The sequence below is a fragment of the Aristolochia californica genome, unplaced genomic scaffold (genome assembly GCF_029961685.1).
Source record: "Aristolochia californica isolate CCGP_79_NKW_82.1479 unplaced genomic scaffold, dmAriCali1.0.hap1 SCAF_5, whole genome shotgun sequence".
Classification (NCBI taxonomy): domain Eukaryota; kingdom Viridiplantae; phylum Streptophyta; class Magnoliopsida; order Piperales; family Aristolochiaceae; genus Aristolochia; species Aristolochia californica.
In genome coordinates, this window is record NW_027182214.1 from 41,745,878 (window position 1) to 41,755,968 (window position 10,091).

The following is a 10,091-nucleotide window of genomic DNA, read 5'->3' on the forward strand; positions in this document are numbered from 1 at the left end:
GGAGTTCCTTCTGAAGATAACTTCCAGAGAAGTTAAAGAGGGTGCTGCTGTTGCCTGTTGGGCAACAGAAAGGATAAAGTACACCTGTATCAAATTTTATGCAGAACATATATTAGGTAAATGATGCATAATCCTTCTCTTTTGAGTTGTTTCTGGCAATTGGGTAATCGTTTTGGTTCATTTTTTCTCGTCTTCGATGCATTTAAAAGCTTACATTATCATGATCACGCTAAAACACTTCTTATTACGAAGCAAATACCAGATTTCCAGGAACCTGATATTTCCTTTTGATATATGTCAAAACAGAAGCAAAAGTTCTTGCAATACAGAGAAAAAGAAACACAGAAGGGTTCAAACGATCCAGTATCAACAAAAAAACGTACAGTAAAAGGGTTCAAACGATCCATAACAATCTTGTTTCTGAGCTGATACACCATGGAATTCAAGTTACCATTGAAGAATATAGAAGGGATTATCAGATACAATCTATGTAAACTATTGATCGATAAAAAGGGATAAGAAAGACCTTCACTATCTTCTTAAGATCTATGGGGGTTAATGGCTTCTAGTGAAGCTCAAAACCTAGTCTGAAGAAGAAGTGGGTCCAATTAAACAATGTAGTCAACCTCGTACCAGGTTATTCAAATGATGGGACGCTTCTGCTTCCCACCAGATTGCTTTCTCTAAAATAATAGAGGCTTAGCCCTTAAGAGGATTCTCTAAAATTTGTAAAATATGTCTTCTGCTACCTAAGTGTTTTGTTACTGTACCCATGATTGAGTTGCAATTATATTTTTTTTTTATAGGCTTCATCACTGAGAGGGCTAAGATTAAAAAATCACTAGTAGTTGCTTAATTCAAGTCAAGTGCTGCACTCATAGTGAGGGTTAGATGGGGGCAGTAGGGCCATATGTGCACTGCAGGGGACATTAGTGAATTCTAAGTGAAGAGAAAGAGAGGGGCAGAAAGAAAAAGAAGAGCAAAGAGATAGTTGTTTATATGGGATAAGAAATAATTATTGCATTGACAAATGTTCTCTAAAGAAAGCCACTATCTTCTGATGATCCAGAAAGCAAACTTGGTCATGTTTCTGGGATAGATGGTTCAGACTTCCAACTCATACAAGAAAATCTCCTTGTTTTACATGGAAACTTGTCTTTGAAGCCTGTAATCTTCTCTCTATTGCACTTTAATGATAAGGAAACAAAATGCATAGTTGTGATATGAAAACAGTGGATTTTAGATGAAAGCAAAGTGAAATTTTTGTGGCCTTGAAATCATTTACAGACAATCTAGTTAAGGTTGTCACTTTACTTCTCTTAAAATACTCTGATAGAAAGTGAAATTGTAAAACTTGAGGATGAAGCTGACTCTCTTTCTTTCTCTCTCTTGAGGCATCTATGCACTCCATTGTGATGTTGTATAGAGGACAAGCAGTTATTATTATTTTTCTCCACTTTTTCTTTCCCATGGTTGCAGAAACCCTAAAAAGTGGAGGGGAGGGGGAGAAAAGGCATCAACCCATTGTTCTCTTTCATGATGCTGTAATGAAGAGAGAACACCTTTCATTAAAATCCTCATATTATGTTGGAAAAAGCACTCCATCAAGAATTTTTAAAAAAAAAAGAAAAAACAACTTCAACCTTCATTCTGTAGGTTTTTTTTTTTTTTTTTTTTTTTTTTAGAGATTTGGGTTATCTAAACTGTGTGTTGGCATTAAACAGAATCATGGCTGTAAAATTTTAGTTAATACAAAATCGTGTCGTTTCAGTAACTGGGTGGGAGAGTCGGCAATGGAGAGAGAAAGAGAGAGAAGGGGTGGGCCAGCAAGCTTGACTTGCTGCATCAACAGCCGCCGACAACATATCTCAGAGAGGACGGATACGAAATTCACTGTTGAGGGCAGAGGAACCGGTCGTCTTCTCAGATGGGTCCACTCGGCTTTAAAGCTTTACCGCTGCGTTTCATGGCTGTTGTGTTGAACTTTGACATTGATATATCCGTTTCATGGAAGGATAGAAGGAGGTGACAAGTGTTACAAGTTGGACCACGGAATCGTACTTCCCTTAATTGAAGGAATTTAATTGCAGGCAGTAACCGGTGGTTTTAATTTATTGATCCTACGATAATCACATGCTAAAGCCTTTTCAGATTGATTTAACACCTGGGTGACAGTAAAAGAATTAAAAGATAGCCTGGTTTGTATTTCCAAAACCCGACTGGGGATTTCAGCTGTCCGAATCAGGTTAGAAGGAGAGCGTTGAAGGATTCTCAACTGGTTTTCAACAACCTGACTTCAGTACCTGATGGAGGCTCATGAAAAGCTACTGAGATTTTCCGAGGTTGTCTCGGTAGGAGAGAGTTTGACCGATACCAGTTGGGCTTTACTGAAACAGTTTCTGTAAATTCCTGTGCATCGGAAACAATCAGTAGTGAAAGAAGGCGATTCTGATTATCAGATCTTTATCAGATCAACTTAGACGTGTTTCAATTAACTCTTGTAAAATGAAACAAAAAAAAAAAAAAGAACAATTGAAGCAACAATCAATGGTAAAGAATCAACAAATCCTCCCAATTCTTCCGAGCGCCATAAAACTTGTCATTGAAGCTATCCACTTAATCCTAAATGTGGCAAAATTACAGTAGTGTGGAAAAGATGAAGAATAGGAAACAGAGGAATCGGTGAAGAATGCGTTTATTCACCTATGGATAACTCGGTAAATGGATAATATGATGACTAACCTATAAACATAATGAAAAAATTATATAAAATATCATAAAACACTATAAAATGCATATAAATATTAATTAAATTGCATTTAACTAAGATTTATTTAAATAAAGAGAGTATTTTTCTTACTCTTACATGGGGAGAGGTTAAAATTTATAGAATTACTCTTCTCTTTATTTGGGTAATTGGATACAATTAATATACATAGTAATATTTATCCAAATACATTTTCAACTTATTGTTAAATAGCTAAAATCTTAAATGGGTAAATTTTTTTTTCAATAAATGGATAGATTTAATAAATAGATTTAGTTAATAGATTTAATAAATAGAAAATAAAAGAAAAGAAAGAGAAAGAGAAAAGAAAAGATAAAAAAGAGGTTTTTTTCTCTTGTTTGCACGTCCCTGGAAAATGAAAGAAAAATATAATTTATCTTGCTTGTTTGGATACAAAAAAAAAAAAAATAGTAATATTTTAAAATTTCCTCTTCCCCTTTCTATTTATTTTCCTCCCCCCCCCCCCCCCTATGGAAACAATGAATTCATTTAGGGTATGTTTGGAACCCTAGAAAAGAAAAGAAAAGAAAAAAAGTTTTTTTTTCCTCTTGTTTGGACGTCCATGAAAAATGAAAGAAAAATATAGTTTCTCTTGTTTGGATAGACGTAAAAAATGAAAAAAAAAATAGTAATATTTTAACATTTTCTCTTCCCTTTTCTATTTCTTTTCTTTTGTCCTAGAATTTCATCATTTTAAGATGGAAAATATTATACTAAGAGAGAAACTATATTTTTCTCTCATTTTCTTTTATCTCCATGATTCTCTACTACTAAACAGCAAAAAATCACTTTCTTTCTCATTTTCTTTTCTAGGGGCTCCAAACAAACCCTTAAGATAATAAATGAAATTAAAATTTTCAACTCGAAATAGATTGTTTGATGTCTCGTTATAGTTAGAGATAGATGGCTAGGAATGTGTACCATTCAAAAACCCAATTAGAGGTGTTTGCTTCGAGTCTTTGAATATCAGGTGGCCCATGCACCTGCTCAATCAGCTCACCTCACGGTTCCATTTACAATTGGTAAGGTGATTGATCTTATAATCCTAGGCATAAGAGTCCACTTAGAGCAAGAATTAGAGCAGTACGTAAACAAACAATTATGTAAAGCAAGATTCAGCACCTTTTTTTTATATCCATTCTTCACTTTACTTGATTAATTTGAAGATACGTGGCTGATCCAATAACAAAAATTATTTGGTGCAAAACATGTAAAATAACTGTCTCAACCATTTGATCATAATTGATCAAAAAATGATATTTAGTACATGATTATAATTAAAAATAAACTGTAAACAGAAATATTTCGAAATAGGAACCAATCCATTCTCACTAGTGGATATTGGGAGGGACTTTGACATAATTGATGATGAAATGTCATATAAGCAGGCAGGAACAGCCAGGAGGATCACCTGTAATTCACTAAGGCACCAGATGACTAATAATAGTGCAATATAAAGAGTTCAACTGGACCAATGGAACCAGACAGGTGTAACAAAAGGCCTTCTGGGAGAGATTACAGTTGGATTTCCGCTCATGTTTCAGATCCTCCATTTACTGGACGCCAGAAACCTTTTCTACCTACCAGGAACTGCTTTCCATGTACACTGGTATCCCAGTGTAGGGAGTGGAAAATAGGACGTAACTGCTGAATCATATCCATTGTGTCTTGAATTAAAACCCATCCACTGGGTCTCAAAATCCGATCCATTTCAACTGCTACATCCACTATGTCACACCTATCAATGTTAAATGTTTCACTAGATTAAGTCAAAAGAAAGAAACTAAACTGTCAATATGAAAGACATACAAATCATCAAATGTCTTGATAGATAAAAGGAAGGAGAATACTGAAAAGTACAATTTCTTTGACATTGTAAATTAGCTTCTACTATTTTCAACTACAAGCATCATTTTCTTTAATTTGAATACATGTTCCTCTCTAGTACATTTTTACTCGTACTATGTGTCAGTGATGTCTTCTAACCCATAGATGCAGTACAAAAGGAAATCTTACCGTCGAGTAATGTTCTCAAACAGGTAGCTCGAATGTAGAAGATCATAAGTTCGTGGGTATGTATTAAAAGCCTCACACCAATCATGATATGTTCCAAACATTCCTCTGTCAAAGATGATTTGTAGTGTGTTGGGCCCATCAACAGGAACAACATTCATCACCCAAAGCGATTCACCCGCTAGTGCTGCAGCAAACCTGAATAAGGAAGAGTTAAAGATTGGCATACTAGTAATCCAGTGCATGTTATTAATTTGTTTATTTTGTTATAAATATTAAGCTCAATTTTTATCTACCCAAAAGTAAGAATTTGGATTTCATTTCTCATCAAGATGCAGTTAAATATAAAAAGCTTATCCTGAAGCATCCCAGAAAGAAGATTACAAGCTGTATTATAGTATGATGAGAGGAAAGGTTTAAACAAAATGTTGTATTTAGAAAGTGCAACTGGGGGCTCAAATGCAGCTTAAGCTTCAATTTCATGATTGACAAAAGAGTATGACTAAAAGCTTTGGAAAAAAGAAAAGGCAAAATGGGTGAACTGCAAATAGAGAGATTGATTTTTCCCCAAGAAAGCAAGATCTTCCAGATTGCAGCATCAATATTAAAGCTGGGGAAGTGACTAGGTAGACCTGATCATTCAAACCAGTGTCCCTTCAGAGTCCTTTTTTCTGTGTCTAATGGTTCTTATTGAATGTAATCAAGAACCCACAGAACGCCGTAGCATTTCAAAATGCACATGGAATTTGGAGAGCAGCTTGGTTTTTTAAAACATACAAATACAAATAGAAGACAACAAATATGTTCTCTAAAAGACAAAAAGAAGGAAAAAAAGAATCCTGAACTTGATGGATTCTTTTCAATGTTTAATGGTGGTTACACTTGACTAACAAAATTGTTTAATAAGAGTCCAGGTGTGAAAAATGAATAAGCATCACTCAAACAACAGCATTAATCCAATATGCTCTATACCAAAATTTTCTCTATTTTTTATCCAAAACTAGGATTCACACATTCATAACATAAAAAAGTAGCATTACATGCAACCACTGTATAGAAAAAGTCTAACAGATTCCACAGGTGAAGTGAAACAACTATAATTAATTGAGTCATAATAGGAGGAAAAAAAAGCGGCAACTTTCATGCAGAGACGTAAAAACTAAACAAAACCTTAAAGTTGTTTCTCTACATTTTGCATCACTAACCCTCCATAGCCAGCATTCATATCCATTACATTACGGATGCTTGACCAATTGATTGAAAGACCCTGCATATATACTCCAGACACGAGTGTAGCCCAACGGTCTGAGTCCACATAAAACTTTTTCTCAGTGATGCCACTACTCGGTTCCCCAGAAAGACTAAAAGGTCTACTGCTAAGCCTCTCAGGCCAGGGATTGGGCCACTTCTTTTCCACATCTGTGTCTGCATATTGAATTAGAGGAAGACAATTGTTGAGGGGAACATACCTGTCATTAGAAATAAATCATATGAATAGGTTGAAGTCACAAACTGTCTCCACAAGAAAGGAAAAACAAATTTGGTACATTTCCAAGAGTACCAAGAAATTGCAGCCATATTCTTTTCATCGCACAAAGGAGGGTCATTTTCTTTGCGCTCCTCATAGCAAGAATTTGATGTAGGCTTCTGGTATATAACAATTCCAATTCCAGCAGTGTCTACATTCTTCACCACCATTTCCCAGCACATAGATTTTGTTAAAGCAACCATCGCTGGAGTAGAAAACATGAACCTACTTCCGTAAGAAATATAAAAAAAAGGAAAGAAATCAACTTAACTTTATTTCTGTGGTCTAACATGCACTTAGTTAGCCTTCCATAACTCTTTGGTTTTAAAAGACAATGTTTATAAAATGATGGAATGAGTTTATGTTTGTTATTGTTAGTATACAGCTTGATCAGAAAATAAGCAAACACTACATTCTGTATAAGCCTAAAAGGTCAGAGCACCAGTTGGCTTCAATTAAATTACTGTAAGAAGAATGATTATGGTGACACTGCAATGAAGACTTGAAAAGTTGCATTATCTCCAGATTTGTCACCAAAACACAAACCTTTCCAGACACCTTGGTCTCTCTCATCATCACGATAGACTGGGGTGGCTGACCATATGAAGTATCCTCCTGGCCTAAGAACCCTATTGAGCTCCAACAATGGTTTGCCACCTGCAATCAGTAAAATAAATAGAAAAAGGCAACATAATATAATCAAAAGACTTTCTCACAAAGGAACATTTGCACAAATCAAAAGCAAATGATGTGAAAAGAGAAAAATTAATTTCCTTTAATGCACGAAAAAGAAAGAAATATAATTTACACGTGCATGCCATTATGAAATTTTCTCATAAAGGAACATTTTCAAAGACCCAAGTTAAATGAACTCACATGAGCAAGATTAATTTCCTGACATGCATAAAAAAGGAAAGAATATGATACACATTAAATAATGCAGTTGTCATTATGAACCTTACCATCTGCATCCCAATGGACCCTACATCGTGCACAGTGAACTATATCAAATGCATTATTGGGAAAAGTTAGCCTTTGCGTTCCAATCACTGACAGCATCGAAGGAATGCCTCTCTCTAGAGCAAACTGTATCTGGGCTTCATGTTCATCCTTAGGTGCCACTGACATGGTAAGGACATTTTTGTCCAGTAAATAGCCACCAAAGCTTGCAACCCCACAACCAACATCCAGAGCAACTCTTGTATGTTTCCCCCACTCAATATTTGGCAAAATCTGGTCAAAGTCATAAGAAGAAAAAATCATTTGCAACTTCCATATCCCATAATTTATTTTTTACTCTCTTCCTACACTAGCTTTCAGATTTTTTAACTTGTGGCCATCCAAAAAATTCTCTTTTTAATTCATCTAAATTTTCCAAGTAACGCAAGAAAATTTTGAAAAAAAATTTCTTCTATTTATAGTAAGTTCCAACTGACAAAGTGTTGAGCAAAGAAGAAAGAGGGAAGCATATACCCCTTCAATAAAACCAATGTAACTATCCACCCCCTGTTTAAACTGAGTTCCTCCTCCTGGAAAGACAAGATAGTCACCCGACTTTGTCACCCAGTTTTGATCCTTTTTGTATTTAACAAGCTTAGGGTGGGGAACATTGTCAAACCAGACCTGGAAAAAAAAAATACATATAAGCTATCTCCAGTTGATGTATTTAGGAAAATGAGACCATCATTTACACAATATTAACTATTAAAAACAGGATTTCTGAATAAAATAACAAAATAACAGTGGGCTAGTTCTGTTTCAAGGACATTTTGACACTCTATTGGATATTAAGACATTATCCCCACGTCCTAGCACAATAAACATTCGCAGTTAAAAGCAGAGGGAAAAGGCGATAGTGTTATGAGATAAGACACACTAGAAGCCACTTTTAATGATATAAGCATAGCATAAATATAAAGTGCTCTGCAACATGCTTGAGGATAGAAATCCCTGTCAGCTATTCCAAGCCTTCATCGGATAATATTCTTGTATAGCCTTCAACATTAAGCTGGTATAATTCTAACTGGTGGTCTTCATTGTGTGTAACTGATCATCTTGAACAATTTTAGATTATCGTTTGACATAAGTCTGCTCTGTTCCTGTTTTTGGTAATAAACTTTGAACTACTTCAGGGGTATATGAATAACAGGTGGAAGCTAGCATAATTGGCTTGTTATGAGATTATACATCCTATCAACATTTGAGTTAATATAATTCGTATTGCCCATTAATACTTAGGTAAAAACATTGAAGATTGAAAGTCAGCAACTCTAATAATAACTAGGAATGCAACGGCAGATATAAACTAATCTCCAACTTATTTAGAGATTTATATTAAGGTTAATTAAAAGTTCATAATGGAGGGACAAGATCATAAGCAAGAAAAAAACAAAGGAAAAAGAAAAGTAACTGTACTTTAGTAGATCTAATGCCTTTAATTATTCCAATAACTCAACAGACATTCCCGAGCCCAACTCAGAAAAGATCGAAGTATATCTCAGGATTTAGAACTATCCAATCCAATCCAATCCAATCAAGTAAGAGGAAAAAGAAATTACGTTTTCGCTAAAAGTAGATGACGAAAAAATTACAGAAACCAATTCGACGCTTACCAAAGAACCAATCTCACCATGTCCCTGCTTTTCGGCCAAGGAACTGGAACCTTGTAACCTTTTGGCAACGGAACCAAGCATCTCAGACTGGGGCTGGGACAGTGCCGCTCCCGATGTTCCATGTGTCTTCGAGAAGGCAACGCCTTAATGGCCTTCCAGTTATCCAAACACGGGATATAATCTACAGCGCCACCGAAGCTACAGATCTGCCAGTCAAACTGACGCTGTTCGCTCGAAATATCACCATTCGAGTCGCTCGCTCCCCCGCCTCCTTCGGAGCTCAGGGCTGAGACCGACCTATTGGAATCTTGGATTTCTTGTAATGGCTGAGAATTCTCCCGACCGGCAGCTTGAATTTCATGAATCGATTGAGAATTCTCAAGATCAGCGGTGAGAACCGAGAAGCGGTTATTGGTAAAAAGTAGGACAGAGACGCAGAGGAGGAGGACCGCAAACGAGAACAGAAAAGGGTATTTCCGTTCTTGTAAGAGCGTCTGGAAAGACGCCATTGATCGATGTATCTGAGAGATGTTCGAACTAAAAAGGAGAGATCATAGAGTAATAAACAGGAAGGGATCGTTTGTTGAAAATTGAAATGTAGTTAAAACTTCAAAAGGGCGAAGAAGGAAATGGCGGTTAAATTTCAGCGTAAGCTTTTCTTGATTAATAATTTATAGAAGATTGAAGTCAGATGACGGCATAAATCCACTTCGAAGATCCATGGAGGCTATCATTAACCTCTTTCGACTTCCGAGATCCACGGAGGCTATCCTTAATACTGCGTCTCGGCCCTCTTCATTAAACTCTAGAAATCTATTTTAACCACAAACCCTATTGTTTCTTCGAAAAAACTTCATTTACATAAAACTGAGCTTGTTTAAGTTTGGCTTGATCTGAATATTATTGGAATCAATTATTTAAAACTATAAAAATTAAAAAAATTTATAAAAATAAACAAAAAGAATATTGTGATAAATTTAATACTATTCACGGAGGAATCAATTTTTTTACAATAGAGTATACTAATTTATAATAAAAAATGTAATAGACTTAAACGAAAGAACAAACATCTCCATTAATAAGTATTTATTTCATTAGCAAACAATAATATTAGATGTTTAGAGACCCAAAAGGGTTAAATTTTAATCGT

At 35.4% G+C, this 10,091-nt stretch overlaps 1 protein-coding gene across 1 annotated transcript; it reads right to left on the bottom strand.

The window, feature by feature from the left end:
• Positions 1-3,971: 3,971 nt before the first annotated feature.
• LOC137965620 (probable methyltransferase PMT23) lies at positions 3,972-9,685 on the bottom strand. The gene is made up of 8 exons (XM_068811888.1): positions 8,959-9,685; positions 7,803-7,952; positions 7,292-7,562; positions 6,876-6,986; positions 6,363-6,534; positions 6,007-6,270; positions 4,805-4,999; positions 3,972-4,526 (listed from the first exon to the last, which is right to left on the bottom strand). The coding sequence occupies exons 1-8, from the start codon at positions 9,448-9,450 to the stop codon at positions 4,322-4,324; spliced, it is 1,860 nt and encodes a 619-aa protein (XP_068667989.1). The 5' UTR covers positions 9,451-9,685; the 3' UTR covers positions 3,972-4,321.
• Between the last annotated feature and the right edge of the window lie 406 nt (positions 9,686-10,091).